Source organism: Sparassis crispa (assembly GCF_003851025.1).
Source record: "Sparassis crispa DNA, contig_000002F, whole genome shotgun sequence".
In the NCBI taxonomy this organism is placed as follows: domain Eukaryota; kingdom Fungi; phylum Basidiomycota; class Agaricomycetes; order Polyporales; family Sparassidaceae; genus Sparassis; species Sparassis crispa.
In genome coordinates this window covers 2,445,294-2,463,146 of record NW_020939749.1, presented here as the reverse complement: position 1 = coordinate 2,463,146, position 17,853 = coordinate 2,445,294, and the positions used below count along the sequence as shown (strand labels likewise).

The 17,853-nt window shown below is 50.7% G+C and overlaps 4 protein-coding genes across 4 annotated transcripts; 1 reads left to right on the top strand and 3 right to left on the bottom strand.

Annotated features, from left to right (window-relative positions):
- Window positions 1-490: 490 nt before the first annotated feature.
- On the bottom strand, window positions 491-4,841 carry SCP_0308210 (mRNA export factor elf1; the record flags this gene model as incomplete). Its single annotated transcript, XM_027756208.1, has 21 exons — window positions 491-822; window positions 877-916; window positions 969-1,058; window positions 1,124-1,173; window positions 1,230-1,442; window positions 1,494-1,551; window positions 1,602-1,702; window positions 1,759-1,821; window positions 1,879-1,966; window positions 2,019-2,079; window positions 2,137-2,369; window positions 2,419-2,467; window positions 2,523-2,608; window positions 2,661-2,672; window positions 2,726-2,898; window positions 2,957-3,257; window positions 3,322-3,705; window positions 3,759-4,118; window positions 4,170-4,587; window positions 4,643-4,706; window positions 4,757-4,841. The coding sequence occupies 21 exons, from the start codon at window positions 4,839-4,841 to the stop codon at window positions 491-493; spliced, it is 3,261 nt and encodes a 1,086-aa protein (XP_027612009.1).
- Window positions 4,842-7,238: 2,397 nt separating this feature from the next.
- On the bottom strand, window positions 7,239-8,534 carry SCP_0308200 (predicted protein; the record flags this gene model as incomplete). The annotated part of the gene is made up of 5 exons (XM_027756207.1): window positions 7,239-7,354; window positions 7,406-7,551; window positions 7,611-8,223; window positions 8,289-8,399; window positions 8,468-8,534. 5 exons carry the CDS (start codon window positions 8,532-8,534, stop codon window positions 7,239-7,241), a joined length of 1,053 nt encoding a protein of 350 aa, XP_027612008.1.
- Window positions 8,535-9,870: 1,336 nt separating this feature from the next.
- Window positions 9,871-13,568, top strand: SCP_0308190 (Serine/threonine-protein kinase CBK1; the record flags this gene model as incomplete). The annotated part of the gene is made up of 17 exons (XM_027756206.1): window positions 9,871-10,322; window positions 10,382-10,464; window positions 10,520-11,164; window positions 11,223-11,287; window positions 11,366-11,521; window positions 11,594-11,686; window positions 11,783-11,845; window positions 11,941-11,993; window positions 12,071-12,102; window positions 12,158-12,339; window positions 12,407-12,420; window positions 12,490-12,509; window positions 12,568-12,655; window positions 12,716-12,740; window positions 12,824-13,069; window positions 13,127-13,246; window positions 13,299-13,568. 17 exons carry the CDS (start codon window positions 9,871-9,873, stop codon window positions 13,566-13,568), a joined length of 2,607 nt encoding a protein of 868 aa, XP_027612007.1.
- A 1,809-nt stretch (window positions 13,569-15,377) lies between these two features.
- Window positions 15,378-17,127, bottom strand: SCP_0308180 (Endochitinase B; the record flags this gene model as incomplete). The annotated part of the gene is made up of 6 exons (XM_027756205.1): window positions 15,378-15,949; window positions 16,012-16,108; window positions 16,164-16,599; window positions 16,658-16,711; window positions 16,764-16,775; window positions 16,832-17,127. 6 exons carry the CDS (start codon window positions 17,125-17,127, stop codon window positions 15,378-15,380), a joined length of 1,467 nt encoding a protein of 488 aa, XP_027612006.1.
- Window positions 17,128-17,853: the final 726 nt, after the last annotated feature.

Here is a 17,853-nt window from a genome sequence, read left to right as displayed (position 1 = left end):
CCTTGTTATACTCATATTCGCATCCTAGCATATTTATCCTTCACGTCGCATCGCATCCCAGCATAATTATTCTCGCATCACACGTATTCACCTTCATTTTGCCTACATATCTATTCGCGTCGTATATATATGGCATCACATCTCCTTCCCTAATCTCCCTCACACATTGTTGTACTCACGGCATAGACCAGGCGTCGAATGTACGATGGAGGAATAGCACAACTATGTACGATACGTACTAAATACGATGTACTCTTTGCCAGGCGAAATTGTACAGCTGCATTATGTCCCATCGGCGAAGTCTAAGAATCAGAAGGAGGTTCTATGTCATCGGGGAACTGTCTAGTGATGTGCATCTAAAAATTGTGCACGAATACAGCTCCGGGGAAGAAGAACGCACAAGGCATGATAAATTAGCAAAAGGATCCGCTCCCCAACGCGACCGTGACACACGCGGGAAAATTTTATGCCTTGCACAGCAAAGCACCGCTCAAGTATCGCTATCCGTATCCTCGGGTTTGGGGCCGCCGAACGCCAGCCAGTTGAACTTTCTGACTCTCCTGCGTTCTTCCTGCGCCTTCATCTGGTTACGTGTCAGCTTCTTCTTCTTCTTCACGGGCGGCGTGGCGGCGCCAAGCTTGTCCTCGGCTCCGCTCACTACAGGCGTCCCATGCACCGAAGCGTCCGGGCTCTGAACAGCCGATCGTGAAGGTGTGTTGGCACCGCTGCCCTTTGGCGACTTGAATGCAAAAGCGTCTTCCACAACGGTAACCTTGCCCTTATGTGTCATACGCCCTGCTTCGACATTCCATATCTCAGGGCCTAGAGAGGAAGTGAGAAATCAATTCCTGAAATAGTACTATAATCATCACTCACAGAGCGCGGTGACGAACTCCTCGTTGTGAGAAATTATCACCTACGAAGATGATATCAACGTGTGAACAACCCTTGCAAACGTAGATACGTACGACAGCACCAGCCCAGTCCCTAATAGCGACGGCCAATCCGCCCAAAGCTTCACGGTCCAAGAAGTTGCTAGGTTCATCTAGGACGCAAATCTAATTCACAACGCAAGAACAGTCAATGGCCCAAAGAACACAGTCGGGCGTAGCAAAGTACACACCTGAGGATTATTCCACAGGCACGCCGCAATCACAAGCTTGATCTTTTGACCTGAATCAAAAATAGATGATCATTAACCATCTTTAATTTGCGCAGAAGTGGCTTGCCTCCCGACAACCCAGAGATCTCGTTGTACTGGGCGATGTCTCCGTCAAGTCCAATGTCCTCTAAGTGCTTACGGACAACGTGGGCGGCCGTGTCACGCGAACCAGCACCTTCTCTCGACGACTCAAGATCGTCGAACTGGTGCACAAGCTTGGCAAAGCCCTTTTCTATCAGCTCATCTCTCGGGACCCATGTATTGAACTTGTGGTCCAAACCTAACGCAACACATTCAATACGTAGAATGTCACCTAGTAAACAATGCCTACCACGCCACTTGATTTCATACTGGAAGGACTTCTTCAGCTTTTGCCGGCCCATGATCATCTGCAGAGCCATCAATACCCAAGATTTAGACCAGAATCCTTGGAACAGACCTCCAGCTTGCGTCGTTGCCCGTTCTTCCCGATGAAGTCGGTTTCCATCTGAGCCTTTTCTTCCTCTGTGAGCACCCGAGTAGCTTTTTCCAAGATCTCCCCTGTGTTGATCCTGCATAAGCAAGCACTGACAACGTATAGCTCATGGGCGACTTACTATCGTGTCCGTCTTGGAACCGCCATTGAATATATTGGATGGGGGTCTTCTCAAGGTGTCGTTCTGACGAAGATGGTTCAGTACATCATCGATACGCTGACTTACAAAGTGTTGATTCACCGATGTGGTGCGTGGCATGTTGCGAGACATACCCGATTCTCAAAGCGGGATGCTTGTAGACGGAGCCTTCTTGTGGTTCTGTCTCGCCCTTTGGTGATGTTAGCATTCTGCTCCAGGAAAACAAGACTACATTGATCTACCGTCAACAGCTTGACAAGCGTGGATTTACCAGCCCCATTAGGACCAATGATTCCGACACGGCTGCATTGCACATGCGTTAGTAAACGAAAGCAGAACTATAAACGAGATCTGACTCACCTTGATAAAGACAAGGCACAGCTGACATTGAAAAGACTAGGTTTGTTCCTCCCAGGATAAGTGAACGTGCAGTTGGTCATCTTGAGGATAGCGCGAGTGTTGCTACGCACGCCCATGAGGGAACCAGGTGGAGGGAAGGAGAATTTGACAGATGTAGCCGCGAGGGTATAGTATGATTTGGCTTCAGGGTGCTTCTCAACAAAGCTCGATAAATTGCCTGGGTAATACACGAGCTGAAGAGCATCCGTGAACACAAGTTCACATGAAGATGGGACCAATTACCTTCTTTGATTCATAGTGTATGATATCCGTTGTGACCGTATCTAGGAAGCTAGTGGATAACAGGCTCAGACATGCGATTGTGTGGTAGAGATCATAGAACGTACCCAGAGTCGTGGCTGATAATCAGGCAGGTAACTTGCTTCTGGGCCATGAGATATTGTTCCAACCATTTAACAGATGCGCGATCCAACTGCAATACTGCAATGAAGGACTATTGCAGACAAGATCGGAAACGGACTTACATGATTAGTAGGCTGTGTCAGGACATCAGTGCATGTCGCGCAATGCAGGTAGGCAGTCTATTTACCTCATCTAGCAGAAGAAGATCGGCATGGTAAAGCATAGCTCTTGCCAGCTCCAGCTTCATCTTCCAACCACCAGAAAGGCCGCCGACGACCTCAGCTTGTCTGCTGTCATCAAAGCCGACCTCCATTAACTGATCCCGAATCTTCGACTTAGGGATCCCCGAGAGAGCCTTGTCTGTTAATCGCGAACATCGGGTTAGTATGCGCAGCCACCTCGGGGAACGGTCGCGTACCCGATGTGACGAAGTCAATGACAGACAGCGACGTGTCCTCTCCTTGCAGCGAGTGCTCGACCATGACACACCTCAACTGATCCTGGGGCGGGAAGTTCTCCACCTTGCCGTCGCGCAGCTGTCGCATCAGTGTAGACTTTCCGGATCCGTTCGTACCCAAGATACCATAGCGGCGGCCACGAATAAGGCGCAGACGGGTATGAGATAGCAAGAGCAGAGCACCATACGCAAGGGAGAAAAGCGTGTCGCACAACACTTCGCCCTCGTCGCTAGTTCCATTCTGCGCAGGCGCATACTTCGCCTGCCGGTGTCACCAGAATAAGTGGTATGAAGACAAAAGCACCCCGATTAGCAGTTGTACGTACCTGGTCGATTGCAAGGAAGTGTAAACGGACAATCTCCGCGAACTGCGGTCCAGCAGTTACACGGTCAGACAACCATGGGCCAACATAGACTCCAATGCAGCGATTCCAGGTACCGGAATCAGAGAATCTTCTGGCGTACACAAGATCGGTGGTCAATGAAGCAACGAAGTCTAAGACTTGCTTCAAAAGAGTATGCCTGGGTATGTGGGGTCCACTGGGATTCTGAGGCGACTCCAGTCTCAGCTCTTCCGGAAGAAGAGTCAGGACCACTGTCAATGTGGAAGCCGTTTCTGCCTCTATATCACGATGTGTAGGCGGGGTTCCGTCCTTCGACGCGCCAGCTTTCAGGAGAGTGATGAGAGCGGTTTCCGCAAAAGCACGGACCTGGATGCGTTACATATGAGAATTCAATACAACTGGGAGAAGAACAATCCTACCTCCGGGAATGCAGCGCCCTTGGCAATCTTTTCGACGCCGTCCACGAGGGAGCTCAAGTAAGTAGCTGCGATATTTGGATCCCGCACCAACTTCACGAGGTTGTCTATCACTACCACGGTCCTGCGCTGAACTTCCATAGATCGATCGTTGAGTGCACGAATCATTAGTGGGACGAGAACAGCCAGCGCCGGTGCCGTGACTTCGGCAACGAACGTTGTGGAGGAGAGAGACTTGATGCATGCGGGAACGGAATCTGGGTTTGCCATACATTTGACCAGCGAAGGAATATGGGGAGTGAGGTCGGGATTTGCCAAGGTGGAACATAAGGCAGTAGCGCATTTGTTAGCAGCAGAAGAGACCTGACCTTACGATGAGTAAAAATGTCATGGTTAGATAACCCTATTACGCACTTCTGATTTCGTGTCATGCATGGCAGCCTCTACTTTGGGTAAAGTCGCACCCAGCTCATTTGCGACCGCATCCCTGGCAGAATTAACGAAGCCCTTCATAGCATCCAGCACTCCAACTTTCGTCCGCCATTTCCCGTTATTCAGAATATCTTCCAGATGACGGAAGACAATACGAGTAGATTCGGGAGGGAATAGTTTCAACAGGGACTTGGTGGCGGTCGCTGCTGCTGCACGAACAACATCACCCTTGTCCATGTATAGATCGAAGAGGATTGGGAGAGACGGAAGTAGCAACGGAGCGACAGGCGCGCCAAGGACAGTACATAAGGAATGAAATGCGACGGCGGCAGATTCGCGTTCATAACCTGATTTCTTATTCGTAGCGAAATTATGAAGACTTGATATGATATGTGCATCGCTGCCAAATCCTTCAGGATAAGAGCTGTAATAAGGTAGAGACAGTTGGAACTAACCTCAATGCGTAGAGGCCCGTTTTTGAAACTTCCCGTGCGAGACGGTCAGCAGCAGCCTTGGCATCTATGAAAGAATGTTGGTTGGAATTGATGAATGCGCATGAGCTTACGCACCTGGACTTGTCGGAGCAGTACGAAGGGCATCTATAAGAGGAGTAAACTGGGGATCCGAGGCTACAGGCATGGCAACAGGAGACATGGTAGGTCTGAAAAAATACAGTGCAGATGCGGAATCTGTGCAGGCTGATTATAGAGCTTGGAAAGTATCCGATGGGAATACTAGTGGAAAAAGAGAATCTTCAACGTGATACTTCAGCTCTTGGAGATGTTGAAATTTGAAGTAAACGTAGTGGTCGCTCCTGCAGACGTTGGCGAGCGGAGGGGTCGAGGACAAGTCGAGGATTCCGGGATCGGACTCGATGGCACGCACGTGTGGCTGTGATATCGAGAGTCAAATTTTTGAACAGTTGCATTATGTAAGCACCATTTTGGGAACCCTAACCTAGATCTGACGGAAGCCCTTGGATCATCTCCGTCACATCCCCGGGGCCCACTGCTTGTATCCCGTTTGAATTTGAACGTCCATGTTCGAAACATTCCAAGCAGAGCTCTACTACATCATCCAACATGATGCATCACGGCCTTCTTTCGACTCCGTCGCCCCACGACTCCACACGTCCAATTGTGCCTGCACGCTCATCGCAGAGACCTGTCGTGGTTGAGAGGCTGTCGAGTGCGTGAGAGTGAAGCTTTACGTCCATCGACTCGACGATTCGGAGGCTTTGATACCTGTACTTGTATGTAGTAAGTGAAAGAGTAATCTCCTTTGCGAGTGTTATTCCCCGTGCAGTCAATTAAGCCGTGACCAAATAGGACAGAGAAGACTCGCAGAAGTTGATCTTCATGATCGAAGCCTTCGATCATGGCGCTGTCGGGGGACAGTGACAGCACTTCGAGTCACAAAAGTCTACTGATGGAAGGACCTCCCCGAACTCTGCCACCGTCGCTGGCCCATCAAAGAAGGTCATGTCGAATGCTGGGAACGTACTCATCAGGTCACGTTGGTGGTACGGTGATGCTCGTTGCAGTGACTCTGAGCTTTTGCATCCATTCATACCTGGTCCATCGTCATGATTGGGAATTCTACACGTGCCACAAGCTGCTGTGACGGACGAGTCCTCGCACCAAATTCCTTGATTTTGGCCGTGCGAACACAAACAGTCTGTCCCTCCTCCTTGGATTTGTTTGATTTCTCCGCACATGTGAGTAGTGGTGAGCAAAGTTTCGTGTGTACCATCACACCCTGACTGTGGGTGCGCTCCGTTACAGGTTTACGGTTCTTGGTGAGGGTCCGTCCTGATAGCACGAACTTGAAGGGCTGCCTGGGTGATTCGATGTTGGTCATGCGTACGTCCGTGACTTCTTTACCTCACCTATAGCGTTAGACCCTCACGGTGCTCTGTACGTTATCAGATGCAGGAAATGACATCAGTGCTGGCTTCACAGCTCAGCTTGGGTACTTGATGACGACTCACCAGCGTACTTCACCTCAGCTTGCGGCCTCTTATGTCCAGGTTGATTACATCAAATGAACGTCGCCGGCTCTTCGCCCTCGTACTAACCAGTTGTCTCGTGCAACGCCAGTGTAATTTTGACGATGCGCCAGCACCTACTGCAGCATCAACCGTAAGTAGCACTGTGTCTGTGACATCTATCAGAAAGCCCGAGTGTAAATCAGAAATCTTGTGCCGCTTGCCGTGTTCTGTGTAATCACGTGCCTGGACTTTTGTTCTCCCGTCAGCAACCCGTCAGACTCAGAACCCTCAGCAGTTCCCAGATGCGTCCATTCTCAATTGGCCCATTTGGCTAGTTCGTCGATCCATACTTTTTTTCTCGTAGGTTCACGGCCAAGAATCTGGATTTGCTTCCGGGAAACGTTGCTCTTTAACCGCCGTGAGATCGATTGAATCGCATTGGTTCCGTCAGCCCCGAGCGCCACCGAGCGTTCAAACGTTCAACGTTCAATTTTGAAGCATCCACTTGTTCGGAGGAGGCGTCTGCGCAACGCACCGCAGGCTTATCTACAATCTTGTTGCCGGTGCACGCCTCTCAAGGACCGTCCGTAATTGATGGTTAAGCTTCTGTCTGCTTAGCGTGGACGATCGCTCCGCCGTCCCGCTTAGCAAAGATTAATATGTCAGATGCATCCGACTCCGAGCCAAAGCTGATTACAGATATCATATAGGTAGCATACAACATAGTAGCATATTAGTATCGTGATAGGTGCATGGAAGTCCGGCATATACATGATCGTCATGGGCCCGTATAATAAGGTATAGCGGTAAGTTAGAATACAGTACGCGTCATGTACATAACAATAAGTGTGCTAGGTTTTATAACATCACGCAGCAGCTTCAATACAGAGCAATAATGAACTAGATGCGAATAGGTGAATGATATAACTGATGCGAGGTCCGATGGTGATCCGTGAATGAGATACTGCGACACGAATCGCGTTGAAATAATGGGGCAGCGGACGGAAGAACAAGTAAGAACGTTGTGGTCAACACAACGGGTGTTTAAAGAGGTCCTAAAGTCAGTATGGTCGGCCTGTATATCTGTGAGGATCCTCCTCGTCCTCGTGGCTCCTGGCGCGACGGTGCCCGGAAGGCGGCGGTGAGGGCATGAGATGACCACCGTGATGCAAGTCACCTATGGGCGGAAGGTCATATATCTGGCTAGTGCTAGAGGAGGCGATGGCACCTGATGGGTGACCAGCATATCCCGGAGGTGGCGCAGCATGAAGCGAGCCCCGCGACGATGCTCGGGCTGGCTCAGTGGTCGTTGGTGGTCCTGCAGCGGAAGCCTGCCGAGTGCTCTGGCGCATCGACTGCCTCTTGTTCTGGAACCTGAAAAGAACCACATACGAGTCAATGATATAAGGAACCTAATACGAAGGACCGCCTACCAGATCTGCACACTCCTAGCAGACATCCCCAATTTCTTCGCCAGCTCGATCCGCTCTTCCGTGGATGGGAACGCGGTACGGTTGTAGGTTTCATTTAGAACCTTCAACTGTTCAGCATCTGCGCGTTTCCGCTTCTTCTTGATGCTTGGTTCTGCCACGGGTTGCTCGTGCGAGTAAGTCGAGGGCGGAATCATGGCAGGGTTGCGGGGATACGGAGCTGTCCCGTGAGCTGACAATCGCGATGGAACGGTACGATCGACCGACATCGACGATCGTCTTGTAGGCATGACACCAGAAGGCGGGCCGAACCCCATAGGCGCAAGCGGAGGAGGGAGATCTCTCGGATCTGGAGCGGGGGGATAGTACGAGGCGGAAGCCTGCTGTTGTTGTGCGGGGTAAGAAGAATACTGAATAGGATAACCTGCCGTTGGAGACCGGATGCTGGGCCCAATTTCCATGGAAGGATTAGAAGGCCCAAGGTGCATTTGGGCCTGTGGCGTGTTAGCGAGTGGTGGTAGAGTACGAGAGTCTTGAGGTGGGTATGAACCGTATGGTTGTTGCTGAGGGTATCTTGGATCGGCTGCGAATGAAGTCGATGGATGAGTTCCCGGTACTGATAGAGATTATGTGTCTGTCAATCTCGGGACGATTGCGGTGATAGAGACTGATCGAGCTTACTGGGATTAATAGGCCATCCGGATTGGCTATATGATGATACATTAAAGTCACTTCGATTTTGCGGCGGCTCTTGCTGAGAATAAGGATTCGCAGAGAAAGAAGGGTCAGGAGCTGCATTGAATATACAAGCAAGTTGAGTTTGACTCATACAGTGTAAGGCATTTTTGGAGAAAACGGACCTGGGGAACGTGAGGTTCGAAACGGTAGATGAAGAGGAGGGAGCACAGTTCGCCCACCCTGTCCCATATGAAATAATCCACGGCGTGCAGTGTTATTGTTATTGCCTCCGCCTGCAGGGCTTCTACGCGCTCGGGGTGGGAAGCAGCCGTAATGAACGTGATCGTCGGCTGGATGGTTCGACATTGTTCGACTAAGCGAGGATAGAATATAACCGTCGGAAATTTCTGGAGGATTCTCCGCGATTAAGTATGAGGAAGAAGAAGCACGAGGCACCACGCGATTCATGACTTTTGCGCAGAAAGCTGTGAAATTGCTGCAGGCAGGCTCGAGGCGGACACTACTCCTGATGTGTCAATACAGCGGCCGGACACACGTAAGACAGTTACATGTAGGAGAACAGGATGCGAGCGGTGCCGTTGTGGAAGCGTAGACACGCACTGGTGGGATAGAGAGTGTAAAAATCTAGAGCTGAAGGAATGCACGAAGATGCCTCGCACCTGTACTGAACGACTCCACTAGCAGGATGCTGGATGCCTGGAGAGAGGCTGTGTCGGCTCAGTACGAAAATGGGAAACAAATTGGCAGGTAAGGAAAACGGGTTTCGGGAGAATGCTGGCGATCGCTGGCAACTGGGAACATGTCACTAGAGCGAAAAGAGGTGCAAGTGAAGGCGCCGCGTCTTATGGCACATGTTACGGTCCTGCAAGTACACACGAGTCCCAGTCCACCAGCCTCGTGCATCTACACGCCGTCCCGCTCATGTTTGGCTCCCCGGTCCACCTGCTGCCGAGAGTCCCTTGGCTTGGTATTTTCTCCGGAGTCATCCGTCATTCTAGCGTAAGTAGTATTGGGACGGATGCTGCCCTTATGTTCGCGGCCGGAAACACTCCGAGATGAAGTCTGTGGAACTTCGAGGACCTGCCTAATCTGGTTGCGTCGGACCACGGTGCCACACGTGAACGATCGATACTGTATCAGATTCACTGAGACCGAATTATAGGCAACGAAGTGACATGTACATAACAGAAGCAATCCGACAATCCAAGTACATACATACCTCAATATGTAGAAGGGAACGAGGTGGATCGGGTCGAGCGTGACTGCCACTTTGGAGAGTCTCAGCCTTGAAGTAGACTCGAAAAGTCTTACTGTCGAGTCACTCGAGTGCGCGATCCAACAACATTCGACTATCATATTCATTGCAAGCTAGTCTCTGTAAGAAACGGTAGTACTCAGAGCAATTGTGGATCTACGTGCGTCGTGTGCTACGAGACAAGGGCAATCATATATATGCATCGGCCAGCGTCTCTTGAGCGTCTCTCAACAGCACTTGCCATTCCTGGATCTCCGCGGTCCGCTGCTGCTGAACCGGACTCACCTTGCCACACGGCGGATGTCTTTCATGGCGGCCTCACCACGTCGCGCGCTGCCAATACCGCCAGGCCCTCCTCTTCTCGAATTCCAACCTTACTGGGATGGCTCGCCTAGTCTGCCCAGCTCATATCATTACAGCAATACTCCATACATGACGGTTCCCGATCCTCCGTTGGTGCCACATACCGCCACTTATGATGATCAACCAACTTCCCGTATTCTGCGCGGTGGAACTTTACTGCACAAAGGTTTCTATGATCTCCTGTCATTGATACCGTCAGCTCCGTATCCTTCTCGACTCCTCTGGCGAGATAGTCCTGAACCTGTAGCTGGGCCTCGATATGGAGATATCACACCCTCTGTGAATCCTGCCGCGAAACCTCTCCAGATTCATCCTAATAACCCTGTCGCAACTCCCGCCAAGAATTTGAACCGGCGGAGGATCAGCAAGGATATGGTGTCCAAGCCTACCGGATTCGTGTATGTCTGCGAAGCGTATCCATCTGTTCAAGAGGAACTCAGCGCTATCGTTATCATAGCCATTTAATTCATGCCTCTGATGTCGACCAGGCCGAAGCTCTTCTCATGAGATGGGGTCCAGAAGGGCAAGGCAAACTGGGAGGTCAGACTCATACGTCTACAACACTGGTTTGCACGGTTTTGACTGCTTCTTCCAGATCCACGCTGGGCGGATCCAATCAAGGATCGCATTCGCCAGAGTAACCAGGCAAGAGCTATCAACGAAGTTGTCAACGCGCTGAAGCCTACTCAGAGCAACTTCAACAAGCCTGATGCAGGACAGCCATCCCCTCTCCGAGTTGTCAACGGTCTTAGCACTACATCTTCGACGCTGACCACTGCAGCTATGGAAAACATCTCTTTGAGCCCCAGCTCGCCGGCACAATCATCACCCGTTACCAGCCAGGTCCCCTATGGACAACCTGGAAATTCCACCATCCGATGGACCACTGGTCTTGCTGCGCATCCCGAACATGAAAATGAGGACACAGTGGCCATGGACCCGGAGAAAGAACTTCCGATTGTCCCTCTTAGACCCTTTCAGCCGTCCTTGGCAACTCTGGAAAAGGCCGTATCTGCGAAAATTTACTTCGAGAACCTTTATTTTCCGCTTCTTCGGCATCCGCCTTCTAGAGAGCAAAGGAGACTAGCCATGGAAAAGGAGATGCTCAATATGCAATTGAATGAGACTCAGAAGGACTACATCCGGGGCCGATGGCGGCAGAACGAGACGGACTACTTGCGAGAACTCAGGAGAAAGGTCGATGTCAGTGCATTTGTCAACCTGAAGACAATTGGACACGGTTAGTGCCATGTTCTCGAGTCCTAGGCCGCGGATCGGCCCATAATGCGATGTTGCAGGTGCTTTCGGGGTCGTTTCCCTCGTGCGTGAGCGTTCGACGGGCCAGCTATTTGCCATGAAACAGGTGACTTCCTTCCATTTTATGCCTTCGTCGGAACTTGATCCTTCATCCCGTACTTATCTCTACACTTCATTTCCACAGTTGCGGAAGACAGATATGTTACGTAAGGGACAAGAGGGACATGTCCGGGCTGAGCGAGACATCTTGAAATCTGCGTCACTGGTCAGCAGTCCTGGAGGAGCAGAGTGGATTGTCAGACTGTACTACAGCTTCCAAGATCGTGACCACCTCTACCTTGTCAGTTTTTTTTTGGCTCGTATTCCGCTCGTAGATAGGAGGCTGATTTCATATTGATTTCATTTCCGATAGGTACTTGAATATATGGGCGGAGGGGACCTTCTCAACCTCCTGATAGAAAGAGATGTTTTCGAGGAAGATTTCACGCGGTTCTACCTCGCCGAGGTTCGGGCCTCCGTTGTCGCTTACCAGGTGGTTTCTGACCTTCTAGATGATCCTCTGGCCTCTGTTTTTCCATACTTTCGTCGCGCTCCCACATAGATGGTCCTCGCGATTGAGTCATGCCATAAACACGGGTTTATCCACCGAGATATCAAGCCGGATGTGAGTATGAGCTCTGATGATCCCGCGTCTCCTCTATGCTCAAGTTTAACGTTTTCTTATCTTGGAATCGATGACTCATATCTTTTTATCGACAGAACTTCTTGTTCGACCCGGACGGGCACATCAAACTTAGCGATTTCGGTCTTGCGTCAGTAATACAATTATCCGCGACATATTGGAAATTAATTTTCCATTATCTACTTCTTGTTATTTTCGCGTTGACAGCACGGATCTACACTGGGCACATGACACCTCGTGTTAGTCTCCCCTCGTCTCCTTCGTCGTCTTCCTCGCTGCACGTTTTATGTCCAGATTACGAGCAACAGCGACTACACCTGCTACACAAATATGGCATAGACCTCGAGGACAGTCCCGCTTCCCAGTCTGACGGCATGAGGACGAGGCGCATGGACCGCAAGGACGTAGAACGGTTGATGGGTGGAGATGACGGTCAAGGAAGAATCTTTACCTGGAGGGAGAAGAACAGCCGGAAGGTATGCACCAAAAAGCAATTCCTTTGACATCGGCAAGATCTCATCTCCGAAATCTCGCTCCGTGCAGCTGGCGTACTCGGTGTGAGTAGTCCTGCTTCATTCCTAGCACTACTGGTGCTGATGGTGATTGCACTGCCCGTCTCCTCGCAGATGCGGGACCAATTCCTACAGTGAGTGTACACGCTGGACGATAGTAATGCAGGATCCATGTATTCATGTTGGCGCCAGTGTCGCCTGAAGTCATACGAGGACACGGATACTCATATTCCTGTGATTGGTGGAGTCTCGGTGTTATTATGTTTGAATGCCTCTACGGGTGTGTTTTTTCGATACTCCTGTGAATCCAGGTATTGACGACTGGACGTTCGCCTCTCAGATTTCCCCCCTTTGTCAGCAATTCGGTGAGTCTAGAGGCAATAGCAGGAGTTTGTTTTTGCTCACTCAGCCTGGGATGCACTCCCGATATATCTGGCACTATGTATAGCGTCACATCACTCGCCAAAAGATTCTGAATTGGCGACAATCGCTGCGTTTTCCCTCGCGTCCGCGTGTTTCACGGGAGGGAGTTAACCTCATGGAGCAACTCCTTTGCGAACCTGAGGATCGACTTGGCTCTCAAGCCTCATCGTCCGTGAGCAGGCCTAACTCTATGATCGTGCAGGCTAGGCGGAGCGGCTTCATCTCTCCCGCCGGCTTTCCGAGCAACGTGGATGGGTCTCATTTGATCAAGGTCAAACCCATGCCTCAAATATATGCAGTGCGACTGAACGGCTGGTTACTTCCTTAGGCACATCCTTGGTTCCGGGGCATAGATTGGGACAACATACACAGATACCCGGCACCTTATCGACCTGAGCTTCACCATCCGGAAGACACGCGTCATTTCGATGACGACATACCGGCAGAGGTCAGTGTTCAAACTTGAGCAAAACTGCGCCGCTACATCTCATGTTTAATAGCCTCTTGCTCCCGCGAACGGGGCAGCTGCGGATGCCACTCGTGATCCGCTTCTCCGAGACAAAGTACACGGCGCTGATATCTTAGAAGTGCGGAAGGCCCTAGCCTTCGCCGGATTTACTCACAAGAGCCCTCGGGTCATAAGTTATGTGCGAGCGGACAAAGCCTTCGACCCTGAACCAGATACATACGGCAAGGGCGACGTGGATAGAGGGCGCTCCACTATTCGCGACGTTCGGGAAATTGGTCAAGGACGGGCAATTTCTATGTGATCTCCAGTTACGATTATGACCTCTCACGAAGTGCTTTCTGTATCTGTATTCATAGCTATCACGTCGTGTCCTGCTTGTCTTATTTGTTTTCGCCGTCCGAGCGATCGAACAATCCTCAAATTGCATTTCCGTTTGTATGTATGTAATATTGTATCCCCTCGGGATATGCTTGATTACATGTGCTACGTATGTGGAGACTGCATCGACCAACGATTCAGGAGCATATTACTCTCGTGAGTCCACTGATCATGATTCATGGTGCGCATGCAGCGACGCATCAACTCATGCGGCTCGACGTTCGTGGGTAGACGATGTAGATAGTTCAAACGTCAGAGCACAGTAAGTGAAATTAATCTTGTACGATGGCCGGTATTCTAGATAGATGCAACCTATGTCATTATGACCTCCATGAGTAGGTTAAAGCCTGATCGTCAGACAGAACTTTCATGTCGCCTGTTTCACCCAGTATCATTTTATTGATCGTCAGGTCAGAACGCAGAATCAAAGGCTAATATGAGCCATCAGCGAGCCAGAAAATACCGTGGATAGTCTGTAGCTTCAGCGCGACGAACGCGTGTCGCTGCGGAGATCGATATCGATAGGTGGACCAGTCCAGCATGCATGTGGCTCACGCGAGCTGGTATGCGTTCAATGAGTGTCCACAACAGAGACCCTGTCCCGAGAAGCCGCGCCTCGAGGCTCGCCACGCCTATGACTCTGCTGCTGCGTTCAAAGTCTCTGAATGGTCCGCTAAAGTTGAAACAACACAGACGGTGCGAGCTTACTAGGTGATGACTCAACTGTCTCACTCGAACCAAACGCGTGCTGCGCGACCCGCAGTCGAGCGTGGATAATTGCAGATCTCGGAGCCGTTGGCCGCGGAAAAAACAAAGTTTGGGTGGCTTACACGCACAACATGCATGCCCAATCGCATCTTATTTTACGTACGAAGCTTCTCTGGAGACTCGCGTCAAACGCACCGATTACCATGTAGCCGCACCCCGAATAAATGACGAATCTGCGCGAGAGGTATACGATATCAGCGGAAAGTTTCAGGGTCGGACTCTCCGGTACCGGAGGAGCTGTCCGTGAACTTTAACGCTGAACTGATGGCCTGAAGTCGGCCGTCTATTTGAAGCTGTATCGCCCTTATATTTCTTGATGCCAGGAGAGCGGGAGGAATGGAGAAGCTATGTAGACTGTGAGAAGTTGCTATTTGCTAATCGATGGCTTCTGGATGGCACCGATGCGGTCAGCACAAGACTCAGAAGACAAATGACGAGCCTTAAACACCTTAGAAGAACGCATCAGACAAGCAGCTGCGATTTTTTTTGGCCTACGCCCACGGCATATACAAGTTGTCAGATGGCATCTTAGCCGACATCGCATCCAAAAAGGCAACCGTTCAAGAACGACATTAGACGCGTTTGTTCTCCGCCAACCGAGCGCGTTTCCTTCACTTTCCAGTTTAGCTTCCTGCCACCAATGAATTGATGACGTACTTCAGCTGTGGTGTTCAGGATCAGACTTCGTGCCGTGAAGTTTGAGATCTGCAGTTTCGTAGACGGTACGAGGTAACCGTAGTTCATGCTTGCACCTCGGATTGTTAGACCATAGCCTGTCCTCGGAATGATGAGAAGCTGCGTCGGCTATCAGGGTGGATGGGCAGTATGCCACCGAAGAGAAGACGGGAATACAGGTGACTTGATAGTAGGTATTAAGGATGTATATGGTAACGCGTGTGGATCGTGTCATGATTATTGGAACATCGGAACGAAGGAGATCGAAGCTGGTCCATTAGAGTAATCGTCACATCATCCCCTTCCTCATGTTATCAAACTTGCTGCCTTCATACTGCAACCAATTGGGGCTGGTATCCAGCCCGCCCATCGCCTCCTTCACCACAGCAACCAAACTCTTCCCTGGCTGCGCTTCCTTACCCGGGCCACCTTCCATGCCTTCCCTCTGACTCCCCTTATCCCCGCTAAGCTCCCAGAACATGCTTCCTCCGAGACCCTCCTTCCTTATCCACTCCCCCTTCCACCATCCAACTTCTTCTGAATCGAAACTCACCATCTCCTTCGTTTGGAAGTTGTACGACCAACTGGCAAGTGCCTGTTCGTCGCGGTGCATGTAGGAACCTGGTAGGGGAAGTGCGCGGTAGTCATAGACACCTTGTTCCCAGCTACCGGGTCCTATACCCTGGAAGGAGTGTCCAGGACCCTCGGTATTCATGAAACTTCGCCCGTACAGGGGAATACCCAAAATGAGCTTGTTGCGAGGCACCCCCTTGGAGATATACCAATGTATCGACTGGGACGCACTGATCGGCCCTCCGAAGATGTTCGCTTGATGATTTGCAATGTGGTCCCATGAACCGGCTGTACTCGCACGGAAATCAAATCATTAATGAATGCCACGAGTAGGTAACAAGGCCACCTACAGAAGTCATACGCCATCATGTTCCAAAAGTCGAGATACCGATCCATTTCTGAGACATGAAGTTTCTTGTAGTTATCCGGACCACATGGCGCTGCGATCTAATCAGAGCACATAGGTGAGCAAACGATGACGTACGTCACAACGTGCACTCACAGTCAGAAGGAATCTATGACTGATATCCTTTCGTCTGGCGTGCGCGTCTAGTCCTTCCCTCAGTTCCCTCAACAGCTCGACGTAACCTCTCGCTTGCTCGTCATTCTGCGGATATTCATAATCAACGTCCAGCCCATCTAGACCGTTGTCTTCTAGCAGTCTGATGGCCGACGCCACGAACTTCGATCTGAGCGCGGGGGAAACGACAATTGGGTGGAAAGTCGGGGAATATGTCCAACCCCCAATGGACAGAATGACTTTCAGATGGCGATTCTGCTTCTTCAGGTTGTACAATGCTTTGAAATTTCCATACAGGTTGTTGCCAACGTCATTCCAAGAGTCACCAGCATAGTGTATCTCCTGGTCGGCCCACGTATCAGACAGGAAGACCTCACCAGTATCTGCTTTGATATTCGCAAATGCGTACAGGATATGACTATACTGGCATACGTCAATGAAACAGATTACGGGTTTACCCCCTCATAAGAACGTACGTCAAGTTTTCCACCGGGATCAGGGATGGGGGAAACTTTCTGCCGTAAATCCCCCTGTTCTCTGCGCATTCAGTATAAGTCGGTGGAAAATGTTCTGAAACATTACCAATTCACGAAGCTGAAATAATCAGGGATGAATGACGCACTCAGGACGAAGAGAGCGTTTCAACGCACTATCCAACGCTATACTTCCCAGAAGACATATTTGTATCGTTTGTAGGTGCGGCGGAAGGATTTCCAACTTCCTCTGTATCTGGTTTTCCCGGAGAAACCGTGTGGTCGGCGGGAATGACTTTCACTGACCACTGCCCAGCTTTGAAGGCTGCTATTGCGACGACACAGAAAGCCAAGGCAAGGAGCAATGACTTGGTTGCTGCCAGGCGACGCGAGCGTGGTCTAGGCTGAGATTGGTCCCCCGAGTCTACGTTTGCGTCAGTGGGAACTAGTTCGTATGCAGGCGAGGATGGCATCACCACCGACGAGTCGCGGCGAGGCGCAGTCCGAGGGGAATCTACTCGTTTCCCGCCACGTGATGTGAACGCGTCGCGTGCAACGACCAGACTACCACTCTGAAAGACCTTCCAGTTTATTGCTTTTTTTCTCTAACAAGCGATTTTTTTGTCCTTCCGCAAATTTATTTGGAGCGATTTGCTAAAGCCTGTCTGTTTTCTCACGTCGCCTATGACAGGAGTGACCGACTCACCCAGCAGGATGCAATGCGGTGCAATCCGAGGCACGCAGACACAATGCGGATAGACCTCACGCTTGTGATGCGGCAAAACTTATTCGTGTGTTGTCATGCCCCAGAGCTGCCTCGTCCCGACGTACGGTTGTCTCCACCGACGCTGGGGTAAGATCTACAGATCTCCAACGCCTTGTCCTTGGAGCTCACTGGCTTCAGTAGGGGGTACCCGCGTCGGGAACTGGTGCGACGTGAGGCCGTGTGATCCGTGCTTCTTCCTCCCACTTGCAGCGCAGGAACTTGGCAGGAAGACGACGGACCAATGGTGTTGACTTACTCCGACCGCGACGCACCAGATTGAATCTTTCATTTTGCAGTAACGTATGAGCTGCTCTTTTGTAACGTGGATACGCTCCCATGACTCCTGGCGTCAACCTTGTCCCTCGGTGCAGTAGTAAGTGCTGCAAGGGTCGTACGACTTCATAGACAGGGCGGTCATACTAGGAAATCCAAG